Raw genomic sequence first — 17910 nt, forward strand, 5'->3', positions numbered from 1 at the left:
ATATATATATATATATATATATATATATATGTAATTTCAAATATTTTGTTCTTAAGACGATCTTATAGCCTAAGACTATCAAGTTTTACAAATTAGAAGCTTTTTAATATAGTGCCTTACAGGTATTGGTCAATAGTGCCATTGATTTGTATGCAAGCTTTGAAGAAAGAGTTAATTTCAGGTCTAACTTTAGTGAGAATAAAATTGAATCATAAAAATACAGCAATACTTAAGATAATGACAACAAAAAATGGTGAGGTCTGCAAGTCAGCCTAAGTGATGCAATCCTACAAAATCTCAGTTGAACAAGCCAAAAATTACATTTGCTGAATAATTTGAAACAACAAAAATATGTAAAGACCTGTAGTTTCTTATACCGTTCAAATTGCACACAATTATGGAAGGTCAATCGCAGAAGATAGGATGGGCAAATTATGTTCCTCACAAAAATATCATGAAGGCTGGTATCAGACTATATGTTCAATATAGCTTTGAGTTATCACAACTAAATGATTTATTTTATCATTTATTTATATTTATTTATTTTATCAGCTGACTAGAGTGAATGAACCAGTTCTGAAAATCTACAGTCACCTAAGAGATATAAAAAGAACACAGAAAACATGAAATATTATCCATCATGGAATTCTCAGTGTTCACATATAACCAAAAACCAAGTTATATAGATTCAAATGAATTTATCTATGCTGTCATTGAGAAAACATAGCCTAATATGGATATGAATGGAAAAAATTACACGCCCTTGTGTACTACTGAAAGTAAGTGAAAGCTAATCATTCAGATTTCATGTATAGATAAGCTAAGTCTGGAACCAATTGAGATATTATTGGAATTATGGCTCAAAATATCATTAACTATAACAGTACCCATCTGATGATTCAATGCATTCTAATCATTACAGGTTTTAGTTTTCTTGTGTTTTGAAAATACACTATGTATGTATAGTCACCTTGTTATATAAAATTGGCTTTATTAAGTAACTTTTTTAGTTTTAATTTATATAATTAGTCACTTTTGTTCAGGATTTATTATTAATTGATAAACTTGGAGAAAATGAAAATCAGAAGCCAAGGATTATTACAAAGGACAAGATATATCTCTTTGAGACAAAATTTGCACAAACATAATGCAGTAAAAAAAGAAAGAAAGCAAAAACAAAAATTGAAATGAACAATAAATACAGATCATAATATTTCAAGCAAAAATGGAAAAGTAGTAGTATCCTTTTTTATTATAAAGTTTCTCCATAATCTTTATGCCTAATAGTCTTTTAAATTATTAACTAAAAAATAGCCAATAATGCAAACAGACACCAACTATGCCTTCACTGACAATCTATGAATTGTTTTTATACTACAATATCACTGTGTTGAATGTCAACAGTCAAGACAAAAACAATAATATACACAATTTTGTTTTACATTCAGATAACATCATAAAGTTGGTAATAAATCTTGACAGCAAAATGTTTTGTCACTGAGTATCTTTAAGAATAGACTTCAACATGCATCTACTATACTGATTAGCCACTTTCTAAGTTAACCTTACTTGCAGAACAATCCCATTTGCTTGCACATGTAATACTTGACTGATCATGTGACTCCTTGAGCCCAATATGCTACATCTACAAGACCATGGATAAGAGTAAAAATCTATATGACTTTCAATGGAGAACAATAGTGATGCTTTTTAGTTTTTTAACCAAAGATAATTTAATTAAATGCTCAAAAGACACCTGGCATCAACCTACCAAAATTAGCAATGAAAAAGGAAATATGTTTTTCCACTAGTACAAACTGTGGCAGTTAACTGGTGGTGTAAGACCATAGAAAAGAAAAATAACAACATCTGGACAGGCTTTAGGTTTAGGTTTCAGTTTTCAAAAAGCAAATTTTGAAAAGATGAGACAAGAATTATTTGTTGTAAGTTGGGCAACTGAATTAAATGGAGATTTTGATCAAATGTGAAGAGCTTTTAGATATATTTTTAAATATTCAAGATAGGCACATTCTTTACAGAAAAAAAAAGAATGGCTACAAGCAAAAAACCAGATTGGTTCACAAATGGTATGAAAGATAAAATTAAAGAAAATAATTATAAATTTGAAAAGTTTAAATCGACTGCTATGATGGATAGTTTAAAGAATTATATAAAATAAAAAAATTTTCAAATGGCAAATTAAGAAATATATATATATTTATATGAAAAAAGCTCAAAATGTAAAAAGTAACAGTATTTCAAAGGTAAGCAAAATGTTAGGATGAGAGAAAGGCCTTTGAGGGGATGATACAAGAAGGTTCTTTACTAATAATTATGAGGGGGATGGGTTATTAAATTCTACATTTTCTTCAATTTTGACTAATGAAGGTTTAAGAAGTATTTCTCATCTTGAACAGTTGCTAGATGGAAACAAGATTGAACAAGATGATCACATTAATTCTGAGCTTGTTAAGAAAAAATTGAGAAGTTTAAAGATAATATTTCCCAAAGGGTTTTTGAAAGAGGTTAAGGATTAGATATTTCAGCCACTTGCCTACCATTTTCTTGTAAGTCTTTAAATAGTGGACAGGTGCCAGAAGAGTGAAAACTGGGTAATGTTATTCCTCTTTTCAATGGAGGTGATAAAAACTGTTCCAGTAATTATAGACCTATTAGTCTTACATTTGTGATAGTTAAAGGTTTTGAAAGTCTGGTAAAAGATGCTTTGCAAAGTCATTTAACAAGGTTTAAAATTTGGTTTGATAATCAACATGGTTTCACTAGGGGAAAATCTTGCCTTACTACTCTTTTGGTATTCTCTGAAGAGCTTACTGTTTATGTAAATGAGGGTACTGGTGTGGATTTGGTATATTTGGATTTTCAGATAACATTTGACAAGGTGCCACATAAAAAGTTTGATAAAAAAAATTGTTTCTGTAGGTGTTGGAGATAGATTGGCTCATTGGATAGAAAACTGTCTGGATGAAAGAAAGCAGAAGGTTGTTATATATTCAAGCTTGCTTTAATTCAACTGAACAGTTGCAGACTGCAGGAGGAGGTCACAGTACCTTACTATGTGCTTATCTCAACTCAATAAAACAGACTCAGGCTACAGGAAGAAGGTACAAGTGGCATGTAGTATAGCTATATAAGGAGTGACCTGCGCTACACTGACAATGGCACCCCTTGTTCTAGCACCAGCAATTAGGTCTAAATTGGTGAAGATTTTACATGGTCCACCACCCCAGCGGCTAGGAACTGGTAAATGGCAAGGGTATCCTGAGCTCCATTTGCAGTAGGGAGACCTGGAGAAAATGCCCAGATCCTCATTAGTCTTTCAAGAGTACTTGGCACTGGGAGGACAAAACAAATGCAAAAGAGCCCCCACCTCCTCAACCAAACAGGCAAGAGATATTCAAAGTTTGAAATTACAAAAGGGAATTCAGAATGACTGAAATCTAGGATATAAGAATCAGATAAATGAGGAGGGTGAGGCATGAGGTTGTAGAAATGTAGTTGTTCAATAAAGGTATTAGCTTGAATGACAATGTCAGGAAAATGTAAAATGAAAAGTCATTAGGTTACAACTAAGAAATAAGGAATGATAAGGATCATACGACACAGGAGAAAGAGAAAAAAATGGTACATACCTGTGAAATTAAGTCCTGATAATGTAAGAAAATTTGAAGGTTCTCTTCAACAGGGAGAAAAGTTCCCAAAACATAACCAGGAGAAGGAAACAAGCAATCAAATTCATCTTCCTCATTCTTCCCTCAAAAGAGGTGAAGGAATGCCTGAAGATGGGACAGGTGCTGAAGGTCCTGGCTGCATAAGGGAACTCACTATCCTATACACAATGGCTGTCACATCACCCTCAGTCAATGTACCTCCATAAGTCATAAATGATACATAACCTGTGTGAGGAAATTGTTCACTCACACAAATAGTATAAGATATTACATGAACTTGCAAGTTCATAGTTTGTAGGAACAAAGAAGGAAATTAAGGTCCTTAAACATCACAAATCATGTTTAACTGAAAACAAAAAAACACATCTGATTTGTCCAGTTCCGAAGAAAAGAATGAATATTCACAAATGCACAGAAGAAGTTAGTGCACAAGGAGTTGTGTTGCCCTTCTATTGATGGAGGGCTTTTGCTGCATAATGATATTATGCAGTAGCTCAATTCACAAGATTTCTCTCAGATTAGGTGGGAATTCACTAAAGGCTAGTGGCATGCAAATCTCTAAGGCAGATGCACAGGGAAGATAGCTTAACTATGTACAGAGGTGTGCTATCATTTCAGAAGGATTTTGTGTTCTAGTTGACCAGTCTATTAAGCCATCCAAGCAATTTGCTGTAGCTAGTGGCAGGGCAAATAATATTTTAGGGTGTATTTACAAAAATACTGAATACAACCCTAATGAGGTTATAATTTCATTGAATAAGTCACTGGTTAAGCCACATTTAGAGTACTGTGTTCAGTTTTGGGATGCTTACCTTAGAAGGGACATTGAATTGTTGGAAAGTGTTTAGAATAGGACTACCAGAATGATACCTGGAATGAAAGGGTTGTCACGACAGGTTAATATCTCTGAAATTGATTTATCTTGAAAAAACGAAATTAGAGGGAATCTGACTGAGTTGTTTAAGTTTGTTAAGTGAATTGGTAGTGTTGATGCATTATCTTTCTTTCACACTTAATGGGGAAGATGGTAGGACTATAGAACACAAATATAAATTTTGGCAGCATAGGAGTGGTCTTCAACTGACAGTTTTACTTTTCTAACAGGGTAGTTGGCTATTGGAATGGGTTGTCTTCAGATGTGGTGGATGCAGTTAATTTAAGGGAAAGCTTGATAAATATTAAAATGTTAAGAGCTTCTGAGTATTTTATTTTTATTTCAAAATTTAGTTTAGTGGATGAGATGACCTAGAAGGACCAATAGGCCCTTTTGTCCTTAAACTGTATGTATACATAAAGTGCAACACACATAAAAATACTGGTCAGGATTTGATTATTTCAAGCTGTACCAAGCATACAATTTAAAAAATAGACATGAAAGTTGGCAATCAGTCTTTAGATACATTGTTACCACTACTGCAAAATCATAACTAAAGGATTTAATTTATTTTACGTACAAGACCAGCTAGGCCAGAGTGTGGTAATTGTGTTCTTGCAATAATGCAAGCTGCTAGGGGTGGTTTAATGGCATTGGAAATATTCAAATTGCAAGGGTTTGTTCTTCAAGTTCATTTAGAACACAGATGACATTTAAAATTTACCTTACATTTGCTGCTGATGGAAATATTGCATTGTTCAAACAGCAAGACTTTAGTTAACTTTCTTGACCAGTAAAATCATTGTATCTCAATTTGAATAAACATCTTTGGGATAATCTTTAGCATCATATTTGCCATGTAATTCATCTGACAGCCAACTGCAGACCATATTCCCGGGAAAAATGAGCTACAATCAAATAATACAGCTTTTAGTATTTTGCAAAAGTCTATGCTGTACCAAGTTACTGTTGAGGTAAAATGATGTGTTTCAACACAAAATTAGGTGTGAGGTTCTAATAAAGTGGCCTGCCAGCATAGTAGTGGGCCTGAAAAGGACTATTAATTTACAAATTATACAATTACATGTAGCAATAATAACCATGGAATTTCTAGAAAATGATGTAATATTGTCCCTAATCTATAGTTTCCTTGTTTAAATAATTTTGCAATGAATATTTCAAAATTCCAATATCCAATTTTTTTAAAAAGAAGATTATAAATGTAAATTTACTTGTAGACAGCTCTTTTATCTGCCTCAAACTGTGACTGAGCTGCTGGGTCCATAGCAGGTTGAGATGTCATACTGCCTCCAACTAGTGCTTGTCCAGACACCTCTGACATATCCCTGCACTGACCAATCATTTGCGAAGAGGTGTTTGGAATCACAGGTATGGCAACACTCGGTGGGACAACTGTAATACCTTGCGTTGTCCCAGGAGAGGGTTCTTGCATACTTGTACCACAACACCTAAAAAAAATTATAATTCAATATATAGTTAAATTTCGAGAAAATTACTAAAGTAATAACATAAACATGTAAATATGAAAAACAACAGCAACAAAATGCAAGGGTAAGGTTTGAAATAAATAATTACATGTTTTCTTGAAACAGCATTTAATCTTGTGAAAATCATAGGTAATTTTAACTCTAGGAATGCTGAATTGTAAACACACACATGAAGTGAGCTTTGAAGTTAATCTTGCATCATATTCTAAAAGATACCTGCATAGATATTATCTAATTTTCTTTGCTTTTAGTATTTTTTCTTGAACAGCACATAACATAAGAAACTAACCTAACAAAGCACCAGTGCCACTGGAACTTTATCAAAAATATTCTTTCAAAAACTTTTTCATTCAGATACACTAAAAAATTCTAAATTCTGCATATAAAATGTATTATGAGTGCAAGAAATTAACCACAATCTAAACCCTAAAGTACAGTTTCCTAACATAGAGTTACCTTGCTAACAGGCACTATTAATAACTACATGTTGCTTTCCTAAAATTTATTATTGGTAAAACTGCCACCACCATAGTCATTTTCAAGACTAGAACCCTAATAAAAAGCCTGATTCAGTACACTAGGATGTCACATAGCCATGCACGCTGTATATTAAGTTATATTTTCTAATCATATAGTACTTTTATGGTTACAAGTGGTCAGAAAGAATATACCACATAAACACAAGAGAAATAAGTCAATGTTGACAAACATCTGCACCTGATATATTACTGTACCCTAAATGAGTTGTTCACAGGTTAACAGCTGTTGAAGCAGATAGTCTCAGTATACCTAATATTGCTATTGGACCTGACAGATTTTTTTCATATCAGGCCTTCCCAGGACTGTTATTGTTAAGTTAAACAGTGGTGCCTGGTAAGAATGTTACAATTTAGTACAAATGCTATCACTTACAAACTATTAGCCAGAGACACACACTGAAACCTGTTTAACCTATAAATAAATGAAATTAAGCTTTTTTCCTTGTGTGTGTGATGAAAAAATGGCAGTGGTAATAATGGCTCCTGACATAATACAAAGTAAAAAAAAAAAAATTCATGGTGTCTTCCCATAAGAAAGGAACAGAAACAACAAAAAAAAAAATACTTATCAGTTTACTTACAAGTTCTTTTCTCTCCTGAATTGCATTATACTGGTGCTATCCCCCCCCCAAACAAAACACTGAACATACGAGCACCTTTAGCTTACTGTTTGCTCAAGACAAGAAATCTCTGCAAAAATGTCACAAGTTCAATAACTATTGTAATTAAACATAAATATTTATGTGTGTGTGTGTGTGTCTGAAATATTCATATATACATATCTCATTCTTCTACTCTTCCAGAGTGTACAGATCATATAAGTTTTATTTTAAGTTTTTAATAAAAAAAAAAGATATACTTCAGAATATTGTACATTTGGTCTAGACTAATTTAACCTTATTTGCTACTTTCTGTAACTGGATTCAGTCAAGGGGAGCTTCTACTATTCATAGGTGGTTGCATTATATCTTACATTACCTTGCTTCATGATTATCACATGGAGCAGAGATACTTCTGGATACAAATGACTCATTTTGTGACTTGTCATCAACACAGAGAACATGAATCATAAGAGCACTTTTCTGGATGTTGTGAGATTCCCATTTATCAGAGAGGAAGAACTCAGTTGTGAACATTTTCTCAGCCTGCTGATCATGCATATACATTTTCTTTTAGTTAGCCAGCCAGTTTTCAGTTTATTCCAAAATAAAGTCTATTTTAATCTTCCTTTGTTAAATACAGTATGTTTTTTTATATCATTCTAATGAGCCTAATTCATTACTTCTCCTAACATTACAATAGTCTCTTCCACCAGGCTCTCAGCCAGTATTTCTTTCATTCACCTGTTTTCTCTGTAAAACAAAGTGCCAATTTCTGTTTAATTTCATACCATGCCTTTTTATTTTTAATTTCACCTATACAAATCACTATACTTGTCTTTCCAAATACTAGATTTATGAATGTCATCTTGTTGTAAATATTAGGTATTTGTGTGTTTATAGTCCAATACAGATCTAAGAATACCTCAGCTTACCTTGATTACGATAAAATTTCTGGATTATCAACTATGATCTAGTTATTATGGAAGTGATAGTTAATGTGCATCTTTGACTTCCCTAAGGTATTTCTCTCTTATGTATTTCATGATATACTGTCTGAAAAATGTTTCTGCAACATGGCAAAATGTATGATGGAAAAGAGGAGAGCCAAACTGATTTGTAGGTCTGATCAAAAGACCCTAAATTGACCCAAAGGGAGTCCTTTGTTGAGTATAAAGTTCTCACTAGCGCTTTAGCAAGCATTCAAGAGCTTCACACTCCCCTCACTCATTAAGACACTGAATCATAACTTGGTTCTTTCAAAATCATTGATAATATCAGTTATTCTTGTGTGAATCAGCCAAGTTGAAACTCACTGATGGGAAACTGCAATGAAGGAGTAACAAGCCATGGTGTGTTTAAGTATTCTACAAACAAAAATCCATATGTACATGTTGTATGCTTATACACACATGCATACATTAGTATGATAAAAGTTCATAAACTCATATTATATAAAGAGCACAAGTTAACCAGGATCCAAACATTGTTTGAAAGAATGAAAATTACATGAGAAACAGAGTAATGAAAGTGAGAGTAACATTTCATTGCTTCAGTAAAGCATGTTTACCTGTACAGAGCAAAGTCTGTGCAGAAATTAGTACTTCACAGTTACAAAATTGTATTAGCAAAAAATGCAACTAAGTTAATGTACAATATATTTGGAAAGTTTTAAACTATCAAATTCTTTTAAACATGAATATTAAAATTTCCCTAAACTGAAAATGAATTTCCGATAGATACTTACCTCTCTCTCACAAAATAGCTTTTCTCGATTAGTACTGCCCTCTATTGGTGCAAATTTTCAATGCTTGCCACTAGCCTTCCACTTCTGCATATCCATGTGTAAATGATTATGAGGCAGCTCTCCACCGATAGGAGTGTGACACAATCCCTATCATAACCAGTGCCCTCTCCACATTTGCACTTGTTTATCACTTCTTAATTTACAGTAGTACTGTACAAACAGGCTGGTTTTTGCAAGCATATTTGTCTACATTTTTTTAATACTACAGACTTAGTTTTTCTTTACTATCTTATGTACAATTCCAGATGCTGCCAGGAGTTAGTTGTTGAGAAATTTGCGAGCAAAAACAAGCACATCTATACAGTACTACTGCCAATCGAGAAGTGATTAATGAGTGCAAATGTGGAGAGGGTGCTGGTTATGATAGGGATTGTGTCACACTCCTACTGGTGGAGAGCTGCAGCATAATCATTTACATGTAGATATGTAGAAGCAGAACATGGAAGGCTAGTGGCGAGCTTTGAAAATTTGTGCTGATAGAGAGGCAGTACTAATCGAGAAAAGCTATTTTGTGAGAGGAGGTAAGAAGTTTTATCGGAATTAAACTTTTTCTTAAGTTATTTATGACAGAAGATGCTACACTATAAAGTCACTTAGTTGTCTTTTCACTCTTGTTGCTCTGCACAAGAGAAAAAAACAATAAAGCAAACACTAAGCTTTGATTACAGTTATTTCATAAGAGGAGAAAGCAGCTTGTGAAGTTGCTGAGAGACCAGATAACAATATAGGTGATAATGTTTTATATGATCATTCAGGATTGAGATTTCTACTGCAGTAACTATTAACAATTTACAACTGCCTTTTTTTTTATCAAGTTTCCTGTGCCACTCGGGTAGAGTGCCTTATGGAATACTATTTCTTATGATACCAATGAACTGTGTGTGCTTAGTCTGCAAGAACAAAAGCACCCAGTCACTAAATTTTAGTGGCAAATAGTATATGTTTAATGTTAAAGTGGTATAGTATTCCACCTAAAATGCTGTAGCATAAAGAATTTTTATGTCAGATTGCACATATGAAATTTTTACATTCAACTTCACATTGTGTATTTCAAAAAATTTCAATGTATAGTTGGACTGTATGTTTCACCAACCATCATACTATTTTAAAGCCTGAACTCTTGACCTCTCACAGGACAGTTGAAACAGATCTGATCTTCTTAATATAGTGAGAGATAATAGTTGTACTGGGCACTGTTTCAAACAACCCATTGTTAAGATATCTTAATTTGATATTTGTATGTTTACAGTTATGGAGGATATATTAGATCTCAAATATCAATCCCTACTGTGCACCTGGAAGATGCAGCTAGAATACTATTAACAATTTGGTCAATTAAAGTAAGTGTATTTCCAGCTTTCAGGATGATGAATGTGGAACAATCCCTGCATGTTCCTGTTTTCTGGATTATCTCACCTTCAGAAGTGAGATAATCAATCATTGAGATGTTGAAGATTGTGAAGTAGAATCTTGACTCCTGATTATCCTGCAGCCTCATCATAATTGGCACTGAAAACCCTAAGATGTCTACCCTGGGTGATGAAACAAGCTGTGCAAAGATAGTCTTGGAAGCACAATGCCTCCCAGTAAAAAAGATGCCAAGGAGAAATAAGGTACCACCAGAATAAGACATGAGCCCATCTCCAATGGGAACATGGGCTTAAGAAACCCATATAACAATTCTGAGTCAAGCAGAAAGTATAAAGCTGAATTACAAAGACATTTAAACAAAATATTCTTCTTGCCAGAGAAGCAACAGATGCACCAGAAATAGTGGCAGCAGTTGCATCTAAGAAGCACATGGAGGACACCATCAACCACTGACAAGATGGTTAGTTATCCAGGACCTACCAGTGAAGACTAACATTGGATTCAGGAAGGCTTTCACTTAAAAGTAGTTATGTGGTAGAAATGCCACTACCAAGCTCAAGAAACAAGACGGATCATTGCCAGAAGAATAAGAAGAGAGATTTCAGGACTGATGAAGAACTTTGCCAAGCTAGGTATGAGTTAGTTTTCACCAACGTGCAAATTAGCCAGTGCTACAGAAGTAATCTGAAAGTTACCCTTGGTGGGACATAAATCTACCACAGCCAAGAACAAGTTACAAGTAATCTACTGAAGCCATGGGAATGTAGATATGTAGTTTATACATTTACCTTTGACACTACGTACATTTATTCAGAAACATTTTTGATATTACAATCAAGAGACAAAACATGTAATGATGACATAAAAGCAAAGGTGAAAACTGAACCAGCCTTATCACATATCAAGAGACAAGTCAAGTGGTTTTGACACTTAATTAGGCAACATCAACATTTTTTGCCACAAAGAGCATTTAATACAAAGACAAACATATTGAAAGCAAAAGGAAAAGCAAACAGACAGTGGATTGAAGGTGTCCTTAGCACCCTCAGAAACATGATGATATAGGAGGCAAACAGGTGAGCAAGAAACCATTCCCTTTGTCTTCCCTCAATGCTGCAAGGCTTGAGAAAAAGAAAGCAAAATTAATTAATGAATGCACATTTACTTCTAGCAATATTTACATTCACTTTTAACTTTGGGTGTTTATGTATATATATACATATACTGCCATATTATTCATTTGCTATGTGTCTAGTATGTTGAGTATCTTAGTGTTTTTTCTTAGTAATATGTATATATATTTTGATCCAGTGGTTAATTTTTCCATTTTTGACTTAGGTTGTGTAAATACATACATACTGATTTTTTTCATTCTTATTTGTTGTTTTTCACACAGCTTATCTTTTTCTGTAATAACTACCTTTTTTATATACACATACTTCTTTCTTTTAACCTAGATTTCATTTACATATTAGTTTGTTTAATTCAACCATGCTTTTTTCTATATAGTGTCTGTTTAGGAAACACTGTTCTGCTTTATTTAAATTTTTTTCTTCATATGCCAACTGGTTTCTATATGGTTTGATTCATTTAGAATTTTGAACAAAGATAATCAAGGGCTACCTATCTCTAATTCAGCAGTCATAGATTACAGGAAAGGCAACAAATCAATACTACCTACCACCAACTCTTGAGCTACTTACTCTTTTACCAACAAATAGTAGGATTGACTGTCACATTATAGCACTCCCACAGCTGAAAGGGTGAGGACGTTTATTGATGAGGATTAAAACCCACTATCTGCAAATTGTGAGTCAAACACCCTAACCACTAGGCTGATTTCCATATGTTGCAAGTTTCCCCTCAATTTATATATTTCCAAGGTATACTTTTTAGTTTTCTATTATCATTATTTTACTCATTTCATATTTTTTTCAACACAATTACTTTACGTGTCTTACATGTATATATTTGTATTGTACTAAGTTTTAAAAATTGCATTGTCTCATATTTAAAGGGTTTCCTTTGAAATCATTTAAAGTAGAGTTTATATGTATAATCTTATTCAAAGGATGTATTTTGTGATATATTTGAAAGGTTATATATTGTTGCATGTTAGTTAGCTGTTTCAGTGACAGCTAAGACTGTTTGTTATTCCTGTGATTCTTGTATTTTCACAGCCCATTTGATATGTTACTAATACTATGTTATGTATACCATGCCATATTGTAACTAGTCTGGCCAAAGGCTATAATTTTTATGTGACTTCACTAGGTCACATTGGTATTCAATACGAAGGAGGAAGATGTTATATGTAGATAATGTATATTTCTGTAGAATATTTCACAATATCATTTTTTTAACTTTTTGCTTAAGTTCTTCTTCAAAACATCATAAATACAGTTGGGGTGTGTGTGTGCTAATTCAACCCTAAGTTACTTCCTGTTGCATGATTTTGACAAGGAGGCTATCTACTGGTTCACGGGATAATAGATAGTATCCCACATCATCTTGTGTATGTGGGACTGTTTTACAAATGTCATACAGAGAGCAGATATCCCTTAAGATATTAGTAATTCAATTTAATAATTAGTTTTCTACAAAATATGTGAGCTGTGACAGCAGTTTATACATTTTCAGACACATTTCTTTCTATCACTAAGTAATCACGTGAACATGGGAATTTCAGTTATCTTATAATTTTGTCCATTTTCTTTTAGTTAGCCAATCAAACAACTTCAGTTTACTTTGAAGTAATATTTATTTTCACTTTCCTTTGCAAAATACATATGCTTTTATTTAAGTTTAATTTCAATATAATTTAAGTCATTTTTCAAAAGTTTATTTCGAACAGTTTACTTTGTTCATTCTCATCACAATGCAATAGCCCTTTCCACCAGAAGTTCATTTTCTATTTCATTCCCCTGTGTTCTATGTGAATTAAAAAGCTTACTTTTGTTTAACCTCACAACATGTTTTGTCTCTTACATTTAACTGGAAATCACTATACCAGTCCTTTCAAATAACTGATTTCTGAACTTACTATTGTAAAGATCTGTAAAAACATATCTTCCAGGCCTACTGGTTTAACAACTGTCAATATTTCTTACAACCACTGGTAATAATATTAATTTTAATCAATATTCTCTTTGCAATTTCTTAAGATTAATTGTCATAATAAAATGAATAACAAGTGCTGTGACATTAAGAATTACTTAATTAAAAATGTCTGTGTAATTTGAAACATAATGGAAGTATTCTAAAGATATTCTCTACTGTTGTGGCACCATTTTGAAGTGCACTAAATGTGTAATCAAAGGCTTCTCAGGATGAGCAGAGTGAACACCTGAGTGAATGAAGATTTTAAAAACATTGTTTCCTTTCTTCTACTTCCATTTATAAAAAGAAGTAATACTTAAAAACAGTTTACAAGCCTAAATATAACTTGAACAAGAAAAGCATCAGAGGTCATATTTCGAATTTATTAGTCCTTTTGTTGTTGTTAATCAAAATGAGAAAACTGGTTCTGAATTTTTGGTGAGTGATGTAGAAGGTACTGACATAACCACTAGTGATAAACACTAATGCTAGAATGGTTAGACAGATGACAGAAACAGAAGCACACTATGACTAACACAATTCAAGATACTCCACTCTTATTTTGAGAAGTTCAATTCAGATTTTGTAATATAGAAACTATCTATATTGATGTGTTCTACTGCCATAAATAATTAAGAAAACATAAAAATGTTTTGTAACCAGAAAGCATTCTGAGACAGGCAGTATGGAAAATAATATATGTAGTATATAATTTGCAGAAATGCATATGGAAAGGGCAAATTAAATGGCAAATTCTGTGTATTTTTTATACAACTGTATAAAACATTTTTTGTATGTATCTTAACTATTTGCTATCTAATAACTAGTTTATGTTACATACAAATACAAAACTTCTAATAAATTCATCTGTCAACAATCAAAATGCTTCCACTGCTCTACATGCTGAAATTGAATAATGTATTTCTAACCATAAAAAAAAAAAAAAAAAAAGAACTTAGTTCATACTTTAAATAAAATCCTCTCTGTACCAGGACTGGATGAAATACAACCCCAATACTCACTACAGATGACTATTTTAGGAATTTCTTAAGGTTTAATACACCAGGTAAGTGTTGTTGAATCCTGTCACAAGTTAATGAAATTATCTCATGAACTGTAAAGCCCTATTTGACATGTAGTGTTCTTTTGAAAAAATTTTACATTTTTGTGAAATCTACTAAGAAAATACTGACTACATGGATAAGGTCAATGGTTCAGGGTTAAGGTGTGATGTGAAACTTACCCTTGGCATTACTATATGGTTTAAATTTTTACAGCATGTTGCTGACCCCAAGTAGTTAAACTCGGATTTTGACTCAAGGTATCAACTATAAAAGGCAATCAATATTGAAAGATATTTGGAAATACTGCTGCTGATATAACTAAGGTTAACATTTTGTCTTTTTCATTCCTTAACAAGTTTTGGAATAAACCCTCACTGTTACAATGTAGAAACTACATTAAAGAACAGAACAAAAACTAAAAAAACAGTTGAATATGTTCAAAAATGAGAAAAATAATTCTTGATATCAACAATATGACAATTTCATTTCCAATATGAATCATGTAATGAAGAACATTTTTCCTGTGGCCCTATGATCGAGGAAATTTCCAGAATACCTTTGGATTAATCAGCTGGATATAAAGATGGAGTAAAGCTATTGTTTTTTTTTTTTATTTTTAAGAAAATAAAACATATACAAAAATATTTTAATGCATATTTACAATATGAATTATTCAAAAGTATGAACATATTTATTCATTTTATTATAGTTAAAAAAAAACATACCAAGTTCACCATACTATTTCCCACAAGCTCTATGTTACATTTTTCTCACAGTGATTGGAAATGTTAACTTAATATATTCAAAGAACGAATTGTCTATCTCTTTTTCTTCCATAATATTCGCATTATCCTTCTGAAATTTATTTTAAAATTATGTATATAAATCAAAGAAGCCAAAAAATACAGAAATCAGGAATATATCCATGATATTAAGTTCATCAATTATAATTTTTAATTTCAATGTTATTGTTAATGTTTTATTAATCTAACCAATTTCAAATCAATATATTAAATTTGTAATAAAAAATAAAACCACAACCAATGTGTGTAAAAATGCAAACGTGAGACTTCCAATATAATTCAAATTTTAGTGGTCATTCTAACTTTTAAGAAAACATAAAGGATTTTAAGTTTAAAACTACCTCAAAATACAAAAAAACAATCAAATAAGTTACACATCATATTACAACACTGTACAAGTTGATTTTAAAAGAATTACAATTTATAATGCATTATTTACATTGCAATGTGTCTCTTTCCTGTGTCGAATATAACATTTTACTGCTGTTATACAGCGTCAAGGTAAAACACGCCGATTTCGTCCTCACTACTACTACCAACCTAACCATCAATATTATCATTCCCCTCAATAACCAGTTTCATCACTGTTATTAAGTACAACCTCTGCTTATGTATAGGGTTAGACAATCTTGACAAAAAGTTGACTAGATTCTGACTCCTTTCCTAACAAATGAACCTCATTTTTCATGTGAAAATATACCTATTTGGAAAATAGTATTTCACTCTTTGAAAATAAACTGATTATGAATGCTGTTGCGTGCAAGACAACGCTCTATTAAATTATTTGAGTGGCAGCTTACCTAAGTGTCAGTCTTCGTCAATAATGGCGGCGTCAATTATCTCAGACTACAACCCACCTTAGATTGACGGTGATTACGTCATAAAGATAACCTCCTGGATCCAATCACAGATATATTGGTTTCCTTCTCCAACACATAAAGTAAAACATATGTATCTCAAAAAAATTAACGTTGTGTTACAAACATATTACTATAAGTTATGATAAAACTTGTTCATAAAAAGTAATCGCAAGACTTGGTAATCTTAAGCTTGTTGCAAAGGTACTTTAAATATTTAAAATCCCTTACGGAGCTCTTGAACATACTTGGGTTGTCCTCCAGCTCCAACGCTTTTGCTGACACGCGACAGTGAATATTGAGTGGTCCACAGTGTGCGACATATGCTCCTCCCAGTGCCTTTGCTTATTAATTGCTGGAATCAGTCACGGCGCTGAGCGCTTAAATTTTTCATCATTTTGTGGTATTTCACAGCACAGCGGTTTTCCCCCACGAAATCTTATATTTTGCGATTCATTAGCTAGTTTGTACAGCTAAAAACACATATAAATAGGTATCAGAGATAAGCTTCTATATATAAAAATATGTATCCCAATTTAAATATGTAGGTTATGTTTGTAAAGCGCTTATGCATAAGTCACAAACATTCACTTTATTATTGATGTAAGAATAACAGATCACTACTTTTGAATGAAGAGCTCGCTGATAGGTATTAGTACATAACTAGCACACACAAAAAAAGAGGTTAATTATTGCTAAATTAAAGATAATTAATCAGATGAAGCTTGGACAAAACCAAAAACTACTTTTTATTTATCTATTTTGAAAATTTGGAAAAGTTAATGATTGGTAGTTTGGATGTTTATTAATTCTTTGTGAACTTGCTGTAGATACAACTTCCCGTTTAATCAGTTTTCTTCAAAAGAATCTAAAAAATGGATCAAAATAAGCTCAGCCTCAAGTTTGACACTCCACAAAAATAGACAAATTTAAATAACAGATGGAGCTGCAATAGAAATAGTTTTAAATTTATATATGCTTCAATTATTTTAGTGTAAAGGTTCACAAAGAGGGGTCGAAACCTGAATTTTAACGTTATAAACACTCAAGCGTACCGTTGAGCTACAGAGCGGCTTATATTATTTCAAGTCTGTTTGATATAAAACTTATATAAATATCCACACGACTTCTCTTAATCAATATTTACAATAAATGGCAACGTAATTAATAAGAACCTAAGTTTTTATATGTATTGTTACGTCTCCGTTTGTCAATTGATTTTCCGTAACTTCGTTCCGACGAAACTTAAGCGACACAAGTTCTTTCTTAATAAAAACTGGTTTATTCTTTCCGAATACAACTTTACCGATACACTCAACTTCAACAATCGAGCTAAACAAACGCTATAACGACGAACGTGCTCAATAATACTTCTGACTGCAGATCAATTACTCACTGTCTATACACACATTACATTCTTCTCGCGTCACGTTGTCCCCTCTTATATATACCCGCCTACCCTATCTAGTAAATACTAGAGCATTCATGAAAAAACAAGATAGTTCTAGAAAATAGAGGGCGGCACACCAGTCACGTGACCTCGATGACGCAACAATATGAACCAGGAATGCATGCAGTTGGTTGGAATAAGTGTTAAATTATTATACAGATACATAAATAATGTGTTGAGAACTAGAGGATTGTGAATTAGAGTCAGTTTATGAGGCCAAAAGTTGTGGAATGTAAAGGAAATTTTATAA

General features: G+C 32.5%; 1 protein-coding gene across 1 annotated transcript in view; it reads right to left on the reverse strand.

The window, feature by feature from the left end:
- The window catches only part of LOC106465095 (homeobox protein PKNOX2-like), a 44344-nt gene extending 27985 nt beyond the window's left edge, over positions 1-16359 (reverse strand). The window contains exons 1-2 of the mRNA XM_022392924.1: positions 16154-16359; positions 5796-6032 (exon numbers count right to left, since the gene is read on the reverse strand). Of these exons, the coding sequence (XP_022248632.1) occupies positions 5796-6016 (221 nt within the window). The 5' untranslated portion in view covers positions 6017-6032; positions 16154-16359. The remainder of the gene's footprint in view (positions 1-5795; positions 6033-16153) is intronic.
- Positions 16360-17910: the final 1551 nt, after the last annotated feature.

Source organism: Limulus polyphemus, unplaced genomic scaffold (genome assembly GCF_000517525.1).
Source record: "Limulus polyphemus unplaced genomic scaffold, Limulus_polyphemus-2.1.2 Scaffold1834, whole genome shotgun sequence".
Lineage (NCBI taxonomy): Eukaryota > Metazoa > Arthropoda > Merostomata > Xiphosura > Limulidae > Limulus > Limulus polyphemus.